Below are 20,549 nucleotides of genomic sequence, written 5' to 3' on the forward strand. Positions count from 1 at the left end.
CTATCGCTATCGTTGTCTGACAGGACTAAAGCTAACGTAACATTCATCTGTTTTGAAACTTCCGTCTATAATAAAAAATCTTTTCACGTCAGATTTGCTCATATAGGCTATTGCTGACACTTTTAAAAACTGTTTTTTGAAAAATGGTCTGATGCAAATAGATTAAACAGTGATAGATTAAAGTGTGGCTTGTTAATGTCATCCCTTTCCTAACAACAGATAGATAGATACATTTGTATTAATCTCTTTAGGGAAATTCACGTGGAAAAGGAGCAAGGTAATAGGAAGAATTTTTTTTTTGAACTGGAGAGCTGTTATAACTGGCTGCCAAACTCACTGCGCCATGGCACACTATTCAGTTATTAAATAAGGACGGTTGTGTCAGTTGTTCTGGCTGGTCTAATGATGCGATCACGTGGGGCAATCCGATTAGGTATGCGGATAGCTTGCAGACGAACAGCAATCGGATTCGGAGGTTACTCACTTTGGACCCCCGATTCGAGGGAGTGCGGATACAGTGTGCGAATACAGTACGTTCGTCTGCACGATAGGGCTATCCGGACTCGGGGTTCACCGGGTTCAGACAAACTAGAGTCCGTCTGCATGGCCTCTATATACACTGATGAAATCACTTCAGACACAAGTGTGATATGAACATATTTAATAATATCTCCAACATATAATCCATGGCATTGTATACTTTAATGAATAGACAGAACAGACACATACACATACAAACCATACTTTGTGTAAATCTGTGTTTCTCTCTTTTCAGTGCATTGATCCAAACTGACGACTCTTTCTTCACCTCTTTACACACAACAGTGCAGTTACTTTCAGAAAAATATATGAACACTTTGAATCCAAATGTCAGTGTGACCGTTTCACCCTACAGGATATTGAGTAATGTGTTGCTTTTTCAAATAAGTGAAAACCGAAGTGACTGGTGGGACCAAGAATGGATGTAGCGACCAAATGAATTGAGTTTGGCACATTGAAAATGAACTGTCAGGTAGTTCACATTGTACTGTTTAAGCATTATTTCCCATCCTGCTGAGAGTCAGGATTTAGGGCAAAATCCCTGAGTTACATAGCTAGATATAAAAAATATGTATCAATCACAATACACTCTTAAGAGTAAATCTCTGAAAAGTCTCATGAAAGTTTCTTGCCGCTAGCACAGCCTGCGTTCTGCTGAGCAATGATAAAGTCCATGATGAGCTGGGCACTTTTACGGGGCCGTTCCATCACCACCGAATGGCCACAGTTATCCAGGAGATCTACCTGACAACCCGGCAATGCTTCAGCCAACACAGAGGCTCCGGAAACATCCACAACCTAAGCATGAAGAGAATGAGTCAATATGACCACACAAGCACATGAACACTATCTCTCTGCACTCTTTGCACTACTTTCCTTGTGGACATCAACACTGACACAATCAATGCACACTGTAATATCTGTATAATATCTGTATACACCCCACTCCCTGTGAACATGTTTTTCCCTATGTGTATTGTTTTTCTACTGTGATTTGTGTATGTATGTTTGTGAGTTAAGTTAAGTGTATAAGCTACTGGATGACCTAAATTTCATTCGGTATTAATAAAGTATCCATCTATCTATCTATCTATCTATCTATGATGTCATGGTCAAGTAGGCGATTGGTTTCCTGGGCCCTAATTTCATAGCACATTATTTCTGAATTTCATAACATACGCAAAAACTGTGGAAGGCACACTGCCATGTCTGTCTCAAACTGTTTCTCCTAAGGAATTTTAGTGATATCTGCGAATAAATTCATACATTATTGAAACCATAAAAAAGACCACATCTAGGTCTCTTGAGGTATCAAATACCCGTCTTTGAAAACTACATTTTGTCCAATGGGTAGGCTCTACACAGAGACTGATCAAAATCATGTCAAAACAGAAAGCGAACACAGGTGGTGCACCGGCCAGTAAACGCAGACCTAACTTCACCGCTGCAGAGGTGGAGGTACTGTTGCAGAATGTAGATGTGTCCATTATATTCCACTATGGCTATATACACGCGATTGAGTTTAGTGCTTATTTATTTATTCACTGCCATTTGCAATGTCCGTGTAGTGCTTTTATTTATTTTAGGACATCACGATGCCTCGTAGAATCATGACTATAAAGGTGAAACGTAATTGTTAATCATACAAATATTCTTATATTTATTATTATTATAATTATTTAAATCCGAGGATGTCTGTAGAATTGATGTGAACGCAAAATCCAACGATTTCTCACAAATTCAGCCCTTAAGAACATGGGCGCACTCCAATCTGGCCTATCTACGACTGCTTTTCCGCGTTCTTAAATCCTGTTTTTAGCTAAGAACGAATCCCAGACAAGAAAACTTTCATGAATGCCAGAATTGTCCCGGGAACTTCGTAAGAGGAGTTAAGAAGAAATGTCTTCTTAACTGTTTCTTAACTGTGTTCGAGAATGAGGTCCAATAGGGTGTTCGTGCACCACTGTTTCCGTTTAAAGAAACATTCTGAGCTGTGCTAGCGTTACACAGGGTGTTGGCACCACTGTTTCCGTTTAAATAAACATTCTGAGCTGTGCTAGCATGACACACAGGGTGTTGGCACCACTGTTTCCGTTTAAATAAACATTCTGAGCTGTGCTAGCATGACACACAGGGTGTTGGCACCACTGTTTCCGTTTAAATAAACATTCTGAGCTGTGCTAGCATTACACAGGGTGTTGGCACCACTGTTTCCGTTTAAATAAACATTCTCAGCTGTGCTAGCGTTACACACAGGGTGTTGGCACCACTGTTTCCGTTTAAATAAACGTTTTGCTACACAGCCCGCTCTATTCACACACGGGCTCAATTGGACATTACATGGACTTTACACTTGGGAGCTGGCCGGTCCAATCCAACTGATTTGGACATTTGCGTTCTCACATACAGCCCATCCAGGTAGCAACTAGTTCTCCATCAGTGGTATCAGTATTAATAACAAAATCAACATTTCAAAGTTTTGGCAACCACTGACAAAGGTTTGTTTCTAGGTAAGGTCAAAAGGTTTGTAATATGTTACCTGATCGTGTTTTCCCCAAATAACTTGCAGTGGTGTAGATATTAAGTGCATGTTTTCATTCAAGGAATGCCTGGACGCCTCTCCAACAATCTCCATGAACACTATAGAAAAGTAAAATTCCTACATAGTCACTCATTTGGACAATGTGGTACTGGTACAAATGTTAATAATTAAGAACGGTCAAGGTTACAAACCCTCTCGATAGAAGTCATTGTGTGGGATCCGGACATCCACTAATCCCTGAAGAATCTGGAAAAGCAATACGAAATGTTCCAATGTCTCTATTAATAGTTTAATAAATTATTTCATTTCATATCATGTTTTTGATACCAGTCTATTCTTACCTACAGTGGTTATCATTTACAATACACTACCTTCCTAAGTTTATAACGTCACATCTAGCGAGACTTGGTCCCTCTTAAAAAGAACTGGTGTCCATCTGACAACTTGAAGCCAATGGGGTATGTAGCACTGCTGCATCTTTCATCCTCTCACCCCTGCTGGAGGGCACTGATGCAAACAGCAGGGGCATCAGAGGGTGAGCAGGTACCGGGTGGCTGTCCCACTCTTGTCCCAGTGTGGTGCATTTAATTGACGTGAGGTAAGGTGGCTCGTGCATTGCAGAGTTAAGACAAACATTGGTCAGCAAAGCTGACACTATTAGTCAAAAACTTAAAAAAAAAAAAAAAAAAACGTTTAAAACTTAGATAAACTAGCACGGAAGGCAGATTCCTCAAAAGTCCTTTGATAAGGGTCAAAATAATGTTGAAAAACGAGTTCCCTGAGATATCTGTGGAAATCACAAGCATTACTATCTGGATATGATGAAAGTTATCTGAGTAACCCTTAGTTTTTAGACAAATCTACAATCACATCAAATAATCCAAATGGAAAACCCAGGCACAGTACCTGCTGAGGTATCTTGAAGCGCACAAAGGAGCACAGCTTCAGCATCTCACCCATCTCTTCAGGGGTGGAGGGGATGAGCGGGATGCTCTGTGTGTCCTGCGTCTTCTCCAGCTCAATCAGGCGCTTTACGAACGCACTCTCAGTAGGGTACTTCAAACCTGCGTGGGACAGAGAGCAGTGTGGATGGCGTTATTTGCCAGTCCATGCAATCCACGTTTCAATGGAACTGTATCTCTAATCACCATTAAACCTCCAAAACAAACACCTGCACTTCATTTGCTTCACCAAGTATTTATTAGACTCGGTGATACAATTAGAAAAGCATTTATTTTACACAAAGCCTTGTAGATTTCCAACACCTAGTTATCTGAATAATCCTGTCGTCAGGAATAATCATAATCTATACCAGTACTCTTTCAGTATTTATGTGTTTTAACGAGTGAATTTTGAAGCAACAATGTACAACCATACAGTTGTATTAAGAGCTGCCTTATAGTTAGCTAACAGTGGCACTAATCGTGCTTAGGTCCATTTTATTGAGTGAATAGAAATGACAGGCCCACTGTATGTCCAGTTGTGGAGATAAGAGTGCTCTCTGTCTCTTTCACTGACAGCTAACACAATAGGCTGTGAACATTGATGTGGATTCATTTAAGTGGTGACGTATAATTTGAACTGATAGACCTGCTGGGCAGATGAGTGTCACACTGCAGAGATCGGCAGGGAAGCTGGCAGCATACACACCAGCCACATTCCCCCCCATGGACGTGCCCACCAGGTGAAAGGGTTTCTTGTTTAAGTCAATGCTCTCCACAAACTAGACAAGAGGGGTTCAGTAAACAATAAAAATGTAAAATGGTAACAAGAACAGGCATTCAGACATGCTACATTCCAAGCAACTCAAATCTCCCATCACTTGACATGAAAAACCTTTCAGATTTCCTCTACAACACCACTAATGAGTAAACATGTTTTATATGAAACTGTTGAATGTTTACATGTATATCAAAAGTTTGATGGCAGTAGAGCTGTTTTGTAGAATCAGAGTGCCTGTGTTGCAGTAATAACAGAAATCAAATGAGGCCCTCTATAGTTTTAAATAGTTATAGTTATAGTTCACGTATTTAACAGACGCTTTTGTCCAAAGCGACTTACAAAACATTAGATAAAAACAGTAAAAAGTAAGGTGTAGCAATGTGAAGGAATATATACTTAATGCCCACCCAGAACCAAAAACCATTCAGTAATAATGATGTATATCAGTTTTAATCTGAATCAAAAGAATAATGGATCAGTTTCACCATATTATATTCACCAGTGACTACATTTAGCATGAGAAAGTCCTGAAGGATGACAAATAATTAGTGAGAACTGTGAAAAAGGATGTTGATGACATAGAGGGTGACCTAATTTCATAGTTTCAGGGGAAACTTTTCAATGTCAGGGGGTACATATTCAACATGAGGTGGCAGTATGAGTCACAGGAGCTTCGGACCAACCTCCAGAGTCACGAATGCATGCAGCAAGAGGACTTAAGTGAAAAATACAGCTGCAGGTACAGTCATGAAATATACAGTACCAGTCAAAAGTTTGGACACACCTTCTCATTTTTGAAGACGTTTTTTTCTTTACTTTTAATATTTTCTACATGGTAGATAACACTTGTATTGTTTAGTACATCACTCCATATGTGTTCTTTCGTAGTTTAAATGTCTTCAGTATTAATCTACCATGTAGAAAATAATAAAAGTAGAGAAAACACGTACTGTACTGTACGTCTGTTCATTTTGGGGCATCAGCAGGCCACTCCTCAAACTGGGGTACTTTACACCTGATGGTATATAATTTATACTATATATTGAAGATTCAGTCTTAGGTTTGATCAGTCAGGATTCAGGTTTATTCTTGAAGAATGGCGGCCGACCACTGTGAGACAGAGACTGAGGATCCATCCTCCCTCACAGAACTTCACCTCAGTATATCTGATCTATTCCTTGTAGGATTTGCTCTTAAAAGCTGAGTTTAGGGGTGTTACCGTCTATTCAAATAAGCCCTGGATGCAGGGCTCTTTGTCTCGTCCTGGGGGGGGAAGGTGAGAGTCTAATATCACACCTCACTCCCCAGGTCAGCCCAAGGTATATTCACCCAGGACGTCCACTCATGGCTAGTTAAATCCAAATAAAAGTAACAATTATAACTAGGTATAATATCATTGACTTATTGACTATGGCATATTCTTATGACCTATGCCGGTCCCTTCACACCTCAGGACAGCCTTCACCACACCTCTCCTGCTCCATCTCACCCTCAACAAGACAGGACCCCACAGCAGTCTAGGCCCATCTTCATCCAGTCATCCTAATGGTTGTCAGACAGACATCTTGAAATGACCAGGCTTCACTCCATTAGCGATGGATGGGCCAGCAACTCAATATAGACAGAAGGCAAACTACTTCTATCATCTTTCATCTGAGCCCTTACATATGGAGATCACCTGTACTTGTGTTGAAGCTGGGCATGGGATGGAGCACAGATGGCGGTGGTGGTCTTAAAAGATCAGGCCAGGTAGTTGAGCAGGGAGAAGTCACACCTGATGGTCTTAAAAGATCAGGCCAGGTAGTTGAGCAGGGAGAAGTCACACCTGATGGTCTTAAAAGATCAGGCCAGGTAGTGGAGCAGGGAGAAGTCACACCTGATGGTCTTAAAAGATCAGGCCAGGTAGTTGAGCAGGGAGAAGTCACACCTGATGGTCTTAAAAGATCAGGCCAGGTAGTTGAGCAGGGAGAAGGCACACCTGGTGGTCTTAAAAGATCAGGCCAGGTAGTTGAGCAGGGAGAAGTCACACCTGATGGTCTTAAAAGATCAGGCCAGGTAGCTGAGCAGGGAGAAGACACACCTGATGGTCAGAGGCTGAATGAAAAGCTGAACAAGGGGAGCTTTTCTATATCACAGAGGATGTTACTGAACAAAGGCCTCAGGTAAAACTATTAACCCTATTCACTTAATCAATCACCATGCCTTATTATCAGTGGGGCGACAGTGGTACAGGAGGTAGTGAAGTCGTTTAGTAATCAGAAGGTTGTTAGTTCAATTCCCTGTCGAAGCGTCCTTGAGCAAGACACTGAACCTCTAATTGCTCCTGATGTGCAGTGTACCATCAGTGTAAATGTAAAAATGTGTATACATCCTTGTAAGTCGCTTTGAATAAAAGCGTCTGCTAAATGTAAATGTAAAATTATCACTCACTCATGCTCCCTCAGTCCCCCACGCTATCAGTTAGACACCAGGTCAAATGATATACATTACCTGCCTGTGCCAAAGGGAGCGCTAGATTGGACTGTCCATGTTACAGCCATGGAGGTGTTATATATGCAAACATGGCAGAAAGTGAGGAAGTACTACTCCCATTCATTTCAATGGTCAATGCAATGCTATAGCTACATCGGCCCAGGGCTGCGGTCGGATAGTCTTTTATGTTTAGGAAGGTCCCTAACTGAGTGAAATGACCCAAAAGTATCTAAGTGGCAGCAATGTCAAGAGCTGGTTGAATTCTGTAAGTAGTAAGGAATGCTTCCATTTATACCTCCTTTACCATAGGATACACTGTACCATCCCTTTGGAGAGAAAGAGATAATACCGACCTACAAATTCCTTGCAGCAGCAACATTTAAAGACCCACATAAATAACATCCGCCCGCTGCATAGTTACACAGCCTGGTAGTGTAGTCGGATTAACATCCGCCTGCAGCATAGTTCCATAGCCTGGTAGTGTAGTCAGATTAACATCCGTCCGCTGCATAGTTACATAGCCTGGTTGTGTAGATTCTATTAGCACCTTGGCTGTCTTTTCCTAAGTCCTGATGAATTCTCCCTCACATCTTTCCTTGAGCCAATGACATTCTCCATTTGTCTTTGGACTATCTGACTGCAGACCGAGAAGTCTAAGTCACACCATCTGAGTCAGCCTGGGAGTTCCCCTTAGCCTGGGGGAGTTGCCCTCCATCCTAACAACAGGAGCTCCAGTAGTCACATTCTCACTTATAATATTTCAAGGATTTTTTCTTGAGGGTCCTGAAAAATGCGATGATATGCTGCCCTCAATCATTTTCTATCATTTGGCTGGCTAGCTGTAGTTTTCGCGCTGAAATAAACTATGTGTGCTTGGTGACATTGTGGAACCCCACTGCATGGATCAAGGCCAATGCACCCAGGCTCATCACATAGCCGCGGTGTCATCTCTGTTGCCATACCAGCGTATGCACTGACAGCGATGGTCCATTTCTGATTGATTTGTTGTTTGCACTTTAGACTGTTCTCACGTTCCAGCCCTTTACTATATTTAAAAAATATTTACAATATATTTAGTTTGTATTGGTGAAGTAGCATTGACCACTAGGGTGGGAACAATTCTGATCATCAAAAAAAAGAATAATTCAGCAGACGAAGGAATATATAGAAGGGCCAGTTTTTCTGGCCAAGTCCACGAGATAACATATGTTGGTACCAAGATGGCCGCATTTAGTGTATTATGGCTGAACCAAAGCCCCAAACAGGAGCTCCCTACAGTTGGAGGGGCCAATATGGGAGTGTGTGCACGAGCAGGTGGAGTAAATCAGTTTAGGGAATCATTATACATTTAGCCAATCAAATGAGCAGAATTAGTTAATTAAATGATTTGCAACCTAAAAAGAAAGTTCTAATTAAATCATATTCATCATAATAATCATTTAAACATTTGTTTAGGTAGGATTACTGCGTTCTGTCATGCTTTTGTTCACTCTCATATTGTTGTCCACCCTATCATAGCTTTGTCTACCTTGTCATGTCTTTGTCCAGTAAAAAGCAGGGATGCACGATAATATCAGTATCGGTAAAAAAATCTGTACTCCTCACAATTGTTATTATTTTGCCATAAACGTGGAGCAGACAGTGGAACCTTCTGGATAAAATCATCTGATAAAATGAATAAGTGTAAAAGAAAGTGCTAAAGGTGTGGATAGAAACCACTAAGATACCTTGGTCCTCCTCCGTGGGCACAGCCTACCTGGTGTATCCTCTTGACCTGCCCCTCAATGGAGTAGTCCACAGCACTGGTACGTGTCGTCTCCCCATGGCCAGGCATGTCCACACATATAATATGCACATTCTTTGGGAGAAACTGCAAAGACGATAAAACCAGTCAGTTCATGGGAAAATCAGAAGCACAATATTGACTTGTTATGTCATTCATTTGAAATTCAGTCTTAGTTTATACATTTGAATCACTGTAATGTGAACAATGTCTTAATGGACACCAGTAGGTGAACTGGGCCAGTGTAGGTTTTGCGATGGTGACAAGAACAGCAGAGATGTTGCACTATCTGTCATGATGCACCTGGAACTCAACCGACCAACCATTCAACCCCATCTAGCATCATGTGTTTCTATCGCTCTGTCTTCTTGCTGTGGGGAGGTCATGGGTACTAAACCCAGAGACACACCAAACCGACATCGAAGAACTGGCAGTGACAAAGGCTGACTGTTGCGTTGCCTGTGTCTGGGGCAGTTGCACTTGAACACACCACAATGATTACAGCCAATGGCAAACTAGCACATATGTTCTGCACCTGCGTAAGAGGAAATAACTAATTTAATTCATAACCATTTTCACTCCACTTTCGATCACAACACACGGCCTCGTAATATAGCTACTTCTAATCAAGAATATGTCTGATAAGAAGTTCCAAATGGCACTGGTGTTGTCAGCCCTTGTTTTTTCGGTTGTGGAAGAAGAAAGGAAGAGGCAGAGGTGAAAAATAAGGCTATCCTGAACGTTAGCTGGAAATAAATAAGCTGAACAGCCAAAAGGCCCCACTGCTGATTCAACATGCCCAATTGGACAAAATGCCGCTGACAGGGTCCGACTAGTGCCAATGGTGCGGGACACACCTAAACGCTCACCACAGACGCTCACCGATGGCCTGACATTGGCCGACCGTCGGCCTGGTGTGTCATGGGCTTAAAGTGGCCCCTCCAGACTCTACTGCAGTATATAACATGATAAAAGACTCTGTAGGAATATGTAATGTGCCAACGCCATTTTACCTTCACCACAGAGAGCCACATGTCTTTTTGAGCAGAAAAGCCATGAAGCAGGAGGATAGAGGGCCGGTTCCCAGGCTTCCCACGGTGGGAGTAGCCGAACCGGTACCCCTCATACTCAGAATGGTCCACCTGCATGCCCAGTGCTCTCCTCCAATACCTCAGAGTGAAAAAGCAAGGAAAGAAAAGACACTCAGTCAGTACAGGCATATTACAATAAGCTCAGGAGCTGAATCTGCCTCACATGAACTTCCAGTGTTTTACTGTAAGAATCAAAATGGCATGTGGATGGAAGAATAATTCCTAAATGTGATATTAAGTCCCAGTGTCAAACTGGTTGTGGCCAGCGGGTGGATCAAGTATTAGTGAATAACATCTGTCAGCCAACACTTAGTTGTTGTCCATGTATATCCGTGTATACATTTGACTCCAAAAATAAAAACACACATACTGGTAGGAGCATTGGAAAGATCACAATCAAGACTACAAATGTTGACTTTGATGTGGTTAGTCAGTATAAAGAGGTCAAGAGTGAAGAACGTTACCCAACTGTGATGTAACAGTCCAGGGGGCAAATGACACAAGGCCAGCACTAAGCACTAAGCCTGTAGACAACACCACAACCTTTACGCCACATCCGCACCCTCAGAAATTAAAACATTCTGAAGTTTCCCTTTAAGAGCTGTCTGAGGGTGTGGATATGGCGTAAAGGTTGTGGTGTTGTCGACAGGCTTGGTGCTGGCCTTGTGTAATTGCACTTTGAAGGAAGGAGGGTCCAAAAGATGGTAAAATAGGCCCAGGTTAAAACATTCTGAAGTTTCCCTTTAAGAGCCTATTTTCCCATCTTTTTGGATCCAAATTTGTACTAAGTTGGTCCAGTATACAATGTCGTTTTCTACAGAAACTGAAACTTTAACTACAGAAACGGTACAAACAGTCATTTTCTACAGTTTCTTTACAGTTATTGAGATAACCAGACACAGGTCTATCTCTGTCCATGTTCTCAGACATTTATAATAACATTATGAGCCTGAGCCTATTTATTAATAATTAGTCTAGCTATCCTTTCTAACATATAGGCTAAACCTTAGGTCCTAACCATATTATTTAATTGCAAAGTAGGTTATAAACTCATGACCAGATGTTATTTACAGGTTACTCTGTTGTAAGAGCACTTCCATATGAATACTGAATATGTGCAGTAGTTGGTCGTTTAGGATTTCCGTTACTTTAAGGCCCCTCAGGGGACCCCACCCTACACGATGGGAACCACTGCCTTTCCCACTTCAATATATGTAGTCTATATACAGATGAGTGTTTTAGCTATACACCGGAAAAGATGTTTAATTCCTTGCGCAATTAGTGGGGGGACTTCCCTCGGGTTGGTGGCCCAGGTTGAAAATGTCCCTTTAAAGGCAATGGATTTGCTGTTTGTTAAACCATGAGGCTTGATTTTCGCACAGAGGCAGATAAAAAAAACTAAAAACAGAGAACAAAGAAATCCTTTCAGCCACATGGGACTAGGGGAAAAATGTATGATTTAAATATCACGAAAGAAACAGACTACAGAAGTTAAATTAAGTGAAACCATAAGAAAATTTGATGACCTTTTCATTATGAAGCCCTGTCCATTACAAACCAAACTTGATAAAACTTGACATTACCAGGAATACACCTTTATGAGCGCTGCAGGCCACAGTAGAAAGGAGGCCACAAAGGCCAGGAGAGGGATGGCTAGGGTGCCTCCAGCGATGACAAACATATTCATTACATCCAGGTCCATGGCTGTGCCTCTTCTGGAAAAAGAAACTGCCATCAGCCAGTTATAAGTATCTCTTTTTGTCCCAAAAGACTGGTAACATTCAAGTCATCCTGGATGTATTTTTCAAATTTCTAAAAGGCTACATTAAAATACATCACACCTTCACACCATGACATACTCTTCAATCGTTTACTTGCATATTAAAGAGAGGTAGCATTTTGGGTGTATGCGTGTATTTTTCAATATGTGTGTATGAGTGAGAAACAGAAAGTAGATTCTGCATTCCTGAACAGGCCAGAAGGCAAACATTTGGTGACCCCATCCCTCATCCCCATAAGTCTGCAAGTGCTGTCACAACCGATACACTCACACACATAAGAGCAACTCCTGCATCAACCAAGAGCACAGACCACATCACAGCACACAGAGCACCAGTGTCCCATTACAGCAGTCCCCAACACAACAGTGCACAGAATGACACAATATCACCCAGTTGGTTCAAATCTGACTACTACAGTGTTTCTGATGAGGGAAATATTCTCTTTTTATCTGTAGGTATAAGAACGATTATGGCACACACACACAAACACACCAGTTCATAGCAGATTAGCCCAAACTCTTGACTTTTGACACAGTATTTGAAGCATAAGCAATCTGACACCACTGTGTGTATTTGTATTAGCCCAGCTAGCATGATTAATATTTTAGCAGCAGGCAACAGCCTGAACATAACTTAGGTTTTTTGTTCCCTCTTGGACTCATATTAGACTCGGTCCTATCTAACTGGCTTGAGATACAAAACGTCTACATTGATAAAAGCATGTCAAACCATTGAAGCATTGTGTGTTTCTATGCAAGTACCTCTGTCAGAGAGAGAGAGACGAAACTTGACAAGTATCGCCAAGACCAGTTGTTAAAGTGAGTCTTAACGTTCCATCAGTGTAAAAAAATTAGCTACAGAATATTCACAGAAAATGATTGTCATGCAATTTAAAATCAACGGATCAACACAGAATCGTATGGCTAGGCCTACTCAAAAGGTGCAGTCCGCAAATACGGAAAACCAGCATTGTGCACATCATTGCACATAGTTCAATTTGAACAATATTGTCACTCTCCAGTATTGTCCCATATTTAGCGCGTGGTGACAGGTCATGGTCATGGTCATGGTCATATACAAAGCCTGCTACTGATGTCTAGAACTCTTGTATGATCTCTTATTTAACATATATAAGCCTACTCCCTCCTAATCTTACATCGAGTAGGCGAATTGTTTTGTATCAAATTCGAAAATCACTTGACAGCTTTATAAAGCAATACTTTTGTGCCTATCAGTAACAAGCGTTCGTTCCGTTGCACTTCCTTACCTTATATAAAACGCACGTCATAACCTACAAGATCGTAAATTATTATACAGAATTACCGTGTAAATCCTGCCACAGAGAGTTTTTCTCCCAAGATTATTTCGACTTTCAGGTAGGCCTATTCATCATAATCTTGATCTGACAATTGCAAGGTTTCAAGCGCCAGGACGTAAATTCATTCGCGTGATTCCTTCGCTTTAAAGGTAGCCTGTACAAAGGACTAGGGAGAAAAAATTATGCCGACGAAAAAAGTGCCCAGCCGTTTGCTGTTACCAAACAAGAGAGAGCTGTAGGACAGTGTCTGCTGACAAGGGACATGTCTCTGTATGACAATATTTTGATGTGACAGGCATTTTTATAAAATCATTGTTAAAGCATTTGGATATTGGTTGCTGTTAGCAGGTTTAACAAATTGGCACTGGTGGTGATGCATGTTTCAGGTTAAAAAAGGAATGCACCGCATCTATACTGGTATGGACACCAAATATTTTGTTTCTAGATGTCATTTAGCACAGTTTCGTTACATTTACTTAGAAATTGATGTAAAAAAACCTGTTCAGTTGCATATGCCATATGTGACAATGTCTGACAAAGTTAGCCCACATTTTAAATGTAATTAACACATTTAGGCCAATATGTAGCCTAAAAGACAAATGTTTCATGTAAATTCAAATGCAAATTTAGTTCAGATATAAATGTTAAATTTATATATTGAATACAAAACTGAAATGTAGCTGTAAAATAGGCCTGAGATTAATACTGAAGACATCAGAACTATGAAAGAACACATATGGAATTATGTAGTAAACAAAAAAGTGTTAAACAAAATTTTTAATTTTTTTAATTCTTCAAAGTAGCCACTCTCAATCGGCTTCATTAAGTAGGAATTCTGCAGTCCCCTTCAGCTGCCTCCTTTCTCAAAACAGCCTTTCTATTTCATCTTGATTGGCTTGACCTTGCTTCTCCTTCCTAGTTTTCTGACAAACCTCAGACCTTTCCATGCCACAGATGACCTCACCCATGCGACTCAATGTATTCTCTGCTGTACCCTTCAATCCATCAACATTGATGCAATTTCATTCCTCGACTTCAGATGAGACTTCAGATCTAACCTTTGGTTTCTGCCCACTCCATGTTTCCTTCTTAGTCTGCCTGGATTGTCCTTACTGTTCACCAGCTGCCCACCATTCTGTGCCAGTGTGCTGGGTCTCCTTACTGTTCACCAGCTGCCTGATGCCCATCATTCTGTGCCAGTGTGCTGGGTCTCCTTACTGTTCACCAGCTGCCAGATGCCCACCATTATGTGCCAGTGTGCTGGGTCTCCTTACTGTTCACCAAATGCCCACCATTATGTGCCAGTGTGCTGGGTCCTGCCTCTGCTGTAGCAGGGGGATTGATATCCTGTGGTCTTTGGTGCTCAACCCACTTTTGGTGCTCAACCCACCATGTCATGTGGCCTCTTTTGTTACAGTTTAAACACAATTCTCAGGGGAGGGGGGGGGGGAAGTGTAGAGTGGCCGATACTGAACTGATATCAGAGCAGGATGTCAGCATGTCTAGCATTCTGGGTGTTTATTCAACAATAGTTTTGTCATGAGGATGTTCCCTGCTCTGAATCTGCTCCTTCTGAGTCTCAGCTATGGGGCAACGCTGAAGATATGTTCCTTCAATGTACAGTCCTTTGGAGGAAGCAAAATATCCAAGCCTGAAGTAATGGATGTCATTATACAGGTAGTGTAGCGTCAATTTTTTCATGCTGTATTTCTGTTTGTAATTGTTTTCATGGCTGTGTGCACTGTAGAAGGACTTGGCATGCTGCTTTTATATATATATGCTTTTTAAAATCTTCATCATGATAGTCATAATTTCTATATTTTGCTCAATGTTTGCATTTTTTTGGGTTTATTCAATGTTTAATTATCTGTAACATGTACACAGCTATTACCATTATATTAACACACTTATGGGGTATCATGATGATTGAGGAAGATGCAGAAACTACAAGCATCTGTGTAAATGTGAACTTAAAATAGACTACACCATCAAGATCAGGGTTTCTATTCTGATCATATGCGAGAGATTCACTTCCTACTATCTACCCTGGGAAAACAGCTGATTAGACAAGCTGACACACACACACACACACACACACACACACACACACACACAGACACACAGACACAGACACACACACATACACACACACACACACACACACACACACACACACACACACACAAATCTTGTAGTTGAGCTGAAAATAAATGCCTATATTATATATATATACATATTAAGAGTTGATAGTCAATGAATCCTAAGGTGTAGAATTGATCAGAGGGTTGTAAAGGGAACATTTAAGCGCTCTTTAATAGAGACAAACTGGACATTCCTGAGGGTTCTGAAGTGACAAAGGGATTTGTCATGTTTGTGTGATTTCTTGTCTGGGAAGCTGATAACATACTGAAGCACACTCTGCTTTCGCAGTGTATTGCCCGCTGTGACATCATGCTCATTATGGAAATCAAAGATGGCCGAGAGTTAGCCTTCCCTCAGCTTATGACCGAGCTCAACAGGTATTCACTGTAACTGGGGTATCTGTCAATGAATATCCTCACCACAAAATGAATAAACTGGTGGACTGACCTTTCCCCCTGTCTTGTACTACAGCAGGTACAGCTCCAGGAGGAATGAGTACGACTTTGTCATCAGTGATAGGTTGGGTAGAAAATCCTACAAGGAACAATATGCTTTTATTTACAGGTACTTTCTACCACAGTTTTTCTTTATATACAACTGGAAAACGCATTTCACAAATTTACTACACTGCTCCGATTTTTCAGGAAGAGGCTGGTATCTGTAAAGGATGTATACCAGTACCCTGATTCACAGTGTGGAGATGAAGATGTGTTTGCCCGAGAACCGTTCACCGTATGGTTTTCCTCACCAAGGACTGGTAAATGATTAGAAAAATTAAACCATCAATTCTGTGTTTGAGTAAATTTAAGGTAGTAAGACAGTGTTTGACCATTCGTGGCAATGTGTGGGGTGGATCTTGACAGAGAAAACAGCAGTATTATTGTATATTATATATAATATTTATTGTATATTTCAGAGGTGAAGGACTTCGTCATCATTCCCATCCACACCGCGCCTGAGGATGCAGTTCGGGAGATTGATGAGCTCTTTGATGTGTTCAAAGACGTCCAGCAGCGATGGACATCAGAGGTACAACCAAGGAGAGCACTGATGTCAACCTTTGTTATTCCCTGATGTTGAAATGTCTGATTAGTGTTTTTAGTGTTGTAAGTACTACCTTATACATTACATCGAAAGCTCCTGGGGACAATTAACTGTTGTGAGCAAACACGCAGGGTTGGAAGTGAAAAATAGTGGTGGTCTGATAGGTGAAAATTCACCCTAGTTACCTCAGGACTCCGGAGCTGCATATAAGTATATTTATTAGACAAACAACAACAATTGCAATCGGGCTCACCCCCAGCACAAGGCTGAAAGTGAAGCAATGACAAACACATCGCACAAGGTTTATATAGACAGAAGTTGAGCGTTCAGCAGAGATAACCACGTGGTGGATTTCTGACATCCGAGGCAAGGATGGAAGTTTTGCAAGGTCGGAAGAAGCAGTTTGACCCTTCTTATCACCGCTGGTCTAAACATGCTCTTGTACATATGTAGACTAAGTGGCACCTAATATTCTAAGTTACACACACGCAGAAACACAGAAAAGCCATGTTCCTGCTTACATAAGTACATGATTCATATAAGGTAATTAATAATACAAGGCACTTGATTATTATATTCTTAAGTCATTAACAGTGTTTGGAAATGATCTCCATCATGGTGTCTTTCTGTAGTAGCTCTGTCTCCATGCCAGTGTGTTGATATTGGGTTTGTACTGAGCCCCACAGGTTGTGGTCACTTGAGACCTGTTCAAAGAAGTGAAATTGATCCGCCGTGCTGAAACCCAAATGCTCCTATTTCACCTGTGCTGTGGGTTCAGGTGGCCTGTGGTCTTCCCTAAGGTCACTGCTTCTGGTTTCCACTTTCTCAAGTCTCACATCTCCTTTCCACAGAACTTTATCATAATGGGGGATTTCAATGCTGCGTGTGGCTACGTTCCCAAGAGAGAGTGGAGCAACATACGCCTGCGCTCCGATAGCTGCTTCCTGTGGCTAACTGGTGACGGTCTTGACACCACTGTGAAGCAGTCCACCAATTGTGCCTATGACCGGTGAGGCGTGGAGATAATAGAAAAGAATGACTGAAAACCAATTACCAACTGCGTTTTGTAAATAATACTGCTAAATCAGACCCAACAAGGAAGTACCATTCTACTTATCAGTACATAATTTGCTGTCTAGAATTGTATGTGTCACATTGGCTCATCGTGTCTTTTTTACTGTGGGTACACTTCCACTTTACTGAAATGATGAATGCAAGGGTGTGAAGGTTCATTGGAGCTCCCTATGGCTGACTGAGATGGTGTGTATCGATCAAACTCATTTGTAGGCTGTAGGGAGTGGTGTGGCGTCATCTGTAAACTACATAAATGAGCTCTCTTTTCTTAATACATGAGTAGTGAACTTGAGTCCACCACCCTGTGGTTGTCATAGTGATCTGGCAGTCTGTGACTCTTTCCCCCACCTGTCTGCAGAGTGGTGCTCCACGGTGAGAGAATGATCCAGGCGATCAAGCCAAGCTCTGTGGAGGTGTTCGACTTCAAAACAGAGTATGGGCTCACAGAGCAGGAGGTTGGTGTTTTTTATTAAGCTATAGACTCACAGTTGGGAAATACAAAAGAAGTTAACCATGTTAATTTGCATTTGATGCAAAAAATAAGTATTTGAACCCCTAGCAAAACATGACTTAGTACTTGGTGGAATAACCCTTGTTGGCAAGCACAGACGCCAGACTTTTCTTGTATGCAATAATATGCAGGAATTTCTATGCATGACTTATTTATAATATAAGAACTATCAACAACATTGACTATCTGAAAGGACTGGACAAATGTCTTCCTTCAGCTAGCTTAAGACAACAAGGGCCAAATCATCTTTTCATCCTTTATTGTTCTGTTGATTACCGTTCTTCCATCATCTATAAATGCTATTAATGATTCCATCTGTTCCAGGCTCTTGCTGTGAGTGATCACTTCCCCCTGGGCTTCACCATGAACTCTGAGCGACGCAGAAGCAGAGGCCGGCGGGGTTAACGCATAAGTGAAGGTTTAGAGCTGGCCGATGGGGTTAACTCATAAGTGAAGGTTTAGAGCTGGAAGACCCCCTGCTTTGCCATAAATGAATGTTTAAGACTTTACGTGATCAGGGTCAGTGGAGTAAATGGCAGACAAACCTTTATGTGCTTTGGATGATTGCATTTGCTCTGGGAAAGGGCATGTGGTTATGCTGGTTAATCATCTAAGTACAAAGTACAGCATTTCCATTTCAGAGACCATGTCATTTGAACCTGTTTCCATCATACTGATACCAGTGTGTTTCCAAGTGTTCTACTAGATCTCAGAACGCCTTAACAATATTACTGTACTTTGAATTAGTCAAGAAACAAAACAGACAATATGACAGATAATTGTAAATAGTCATTAGACTAAGAATGTAAATACCAGCAACTTCAGTACAGAAAAAAAACACTTCCTCTGTTTAAATATTTGTATGCAAACAAGTGTGATTGAGAAATGTCACCACGTGATGATTATCCCAGTTCATCCGTTGCAGTTGGGACATTAAAGATTCCATTCCTGGCATAGAAAGTGCTCCTTACAATCCCTGACCTCCCATTAGCTGGTGATCTGTATGTTTTTTCATAGTCGCCTGGGGAAACATTAACACAACTATCATTGCCTCACATTTTCATCCACTTTAATATACCGCTTTAGCAACAAACATTCATGTAAAAATATTTTTGCAATGAATAAGAAATAAAGATTTTTGGCATCAATTAACAAGTCCATTTTATAAATAGTTTTGGTTGCACTGAGGTTGCCACTCATCTGTTGTCACATGGTTAGCCATAAAATGACGTGAATAATGTGAAAATAACACACTGCATCCAATCTGAAAACCATCATCATCATCAGTATGAAACATTTGAAAGATTCCCATTCTTTACCAAGTCTCCAGCCGCACTCCCAGGAGGACAGTATGGGGTGGTCAAACTTCTCGTCTGGACCCTTCAGCACACGGTGCCGCAGGTACAAGTGTCGGCCCTTTCCCTCTTTGGAGAAGCCCTGGTATAGTGCGTCCCTGGTTTCAGGTGTGACCGGTCGCATCAGCGGGGCCGTGCTGAGGTTGTGCGCCCCTTGAGGGGAGGGCTCCCGCTTCCTCTCGGGCAGGTTGAACACCGGAGGCAGGATGGATTTGGGGACGGGCAGTTTAGGGAGGGCCTGAGCCTTGGCCTGGTGAGAAGTGAAACTCCTGGGATAGTCCTTGCTGTATTTCATCTTCCAGGCCAGCCTGGCGTACGCCTCCTTCTTTATCAGTTCACGATAACAGTTCTGGTTCTGGGTGGTGAGGAGGCTTCTCATCTTCAGGCTGGACACAGATGTCTTGCTTCGGGTCCCGTTTGTTATTTGTTCTGCAGAGTTTCTGTTTCTGGACACTCTTCCTGTCTCTTTGTCTTTATCTCCTTTTTTTTTCTCTGTCTTGCTCTTTATCTATCTCCCTCTTCTCTGTTTCATCTGTCAGTGTGTGTGCACCTCTCTTCGTCTTGCTCTTTATCTATCTCCCTGTTCTCTGTTTCATCTGTCAGTGTGTGTGCACCTCTCTTCGTCTTGCTCTTTATCTATCTCCCTCTTCTCTGTTTCATCTGTCAGTGGTGTGTGTGCACCTCTCTGTGCCTCGCCCAAGAGGGTAAGAGGAGCACGGACACAGAAACCCAAGAGCAGTGCCTTCCCCATGGTAACCCAATCACAAACCAGGACACGGCTCTCTACAAAATGGGGAGAGGAAGGAAGAGAGTCTCATAGGCCCCCTCCCTTCCCTTCCTCCCAACCCTCATACTGCTGACAGAACAAAAGAGTTCCACACTGCGGCAGAGCAGCCGAAGTTTTCTACTTCCACTGCGGCAAAACTTGGAGGAACCGACACATTTTTAGAAAGGAATTGGCCACCTCCAAGTTCCTCTGTACAAACAGAACTGAACTCTTTTTATTGTGAAGGCATCAAATTAAAAACCCCATAAAATACCCATTGTGTCAGCAATGTGCAGAGTCCCACTGGGACAAGATGATCTTGCAGCTGCCCTATTTGTCCAGATAGTGGCAGTGAAGTGCCTTTCCATACACGCTTTAAAACAGTTCTTGAGATGAGGAATTCCCTGT

At 41.7% G+C, this 20,549-nt stretch overlaps 3 protein-coding genes across 6 annotated transcripts; 1 reads left to right on the forward strand and 2 right to left on the reverse strand.

Annotated features, from left to right (window-relative positions):
- Positions 1 to 644: 644 nt before the first annotated feature.
- abhd6a (abhydrolase domain containing 6, acylglycerol lipase a) lies at positions 645 to 13,463 on the reverse strand. 3 transcript variants are annotated; one of them, XM_042707919.1, is made up of 9 exons: positions 13,255 to 13,463; positions 11,734 to 11,878; positions 10,073 to 10,229; positions 9,033 to 9,146; positions 4,673 to 4,805; positions 3,989 to 4,146; positions 3,274 to 3,328; positions 3,080 to 3,180; positions 645 to 1,338 (listed from the first exon to the last, which is right to left on the reverse strand). In XM_042707919.1, exons 2-9 carry the CDS (start codon positions 11,850 to 11,852, stop codon positions 1,156 to 1,158), a joined length of 1,020 nt encoding a protein of 339 aa, XP_042563853.1. In that variant the 5' UTR covers positions 11,853 to 11,878; positions 13,255 to 13,463; the 3' UTR covers positions 645 to 1,155. The 3 variants fall into 3 exon arrangements, with proteins under 3 accessions (XP_042563853.1, XP_042563854.1, XP_012687367.1); XM_042707920.1 differs by having other exon boundaries at positions 11,734 to 11,865; positions 13,199 to 13,463; XM_012831913.3 differs by having other exon boundaries at positions 11,734 to 11,865; positions 13,255 to 13,462.
- Positions 13,464 to 14,536: 1,073 nt separating this feature from the next.
- On the forward strand, positions 14,537 to 19,172 carry LOC105904080 (deoxyribonuclease gamma). 2 transcript variants are annotated; one of them, XM_042707921.1, is made up of 8 exons: positions 14,537 to 14,926; positions 15,680 to 15,768; positions 15,863 to 15,955; positions 16,036 to 16,148; positions 16,308 to 16,420; positions 17,287 to 17,444; positions 17,868 to 18,029; positions 18,132 to 18,258. In XM_042707921.1, exons 1-7 carry the CDS (start codon positions 14,789 to 14,791, stop codon positions 17,980 to 17,982), a joined length of 819 nt encoding a protein of 272 aa, XP_042563855.1. In that variant the 5' UTR covers positions 14,537 to 14,788; the 3' UTR covers positions 17,983 to 18,029; positions 18,132 to 18,258. The 2 variants fall into 2 exon arrangements, with proteins under 2 accessions (XP_042563855.1, XP_012687365.2); XM_012831911.3 differs by lacking the exon at positions 18,132 to 18,258 and adding an exon at positions 18,345 to 19,172 and having other exon boundaries at positions 14,541 to 14,926; positions 17,868 to 17,964.
- Positions 18,636 to 20,344, reverse strand: LOC116220599 (protein ATP6V1FNB). Its single transcript, XM_031568500.2, has 3 exons — positions 20,057 to 20,344; positions 19,340 to 19,989; positions 18,636 to 19,041 (listed from the first exon to the last, which is right to left on the reverse strand). Exons 2-3 carry the CDS (start codon positions 19,752 to 19,754, stop codon positions 18,923 to 18,925), a joined length of 534 nt encoding a protein of 177 aa, XP_031424360.1. The 5' UTR covers positions 19,755 to 19,989; positions 20,057 to 20,344; the 3' UTR covers positions 18,636 to 18,922.
- Positions 20,345 to 20,549: the final 205 nt, after the last annotated feature.

Source organism: Clupea harengus, chromosome 5, assembly GCF_900700415.2.
Source record: "Clupea harengus chromosome 5, Ch_v2.0.2, whole genome shotgun sequence".
Classification (NCBI taxonomy): Eukaryota; Metazoa; Chordata; class Actinopteri; order Clupeiformes; family Clupeidae; genus Clupea; species Clupea harengus.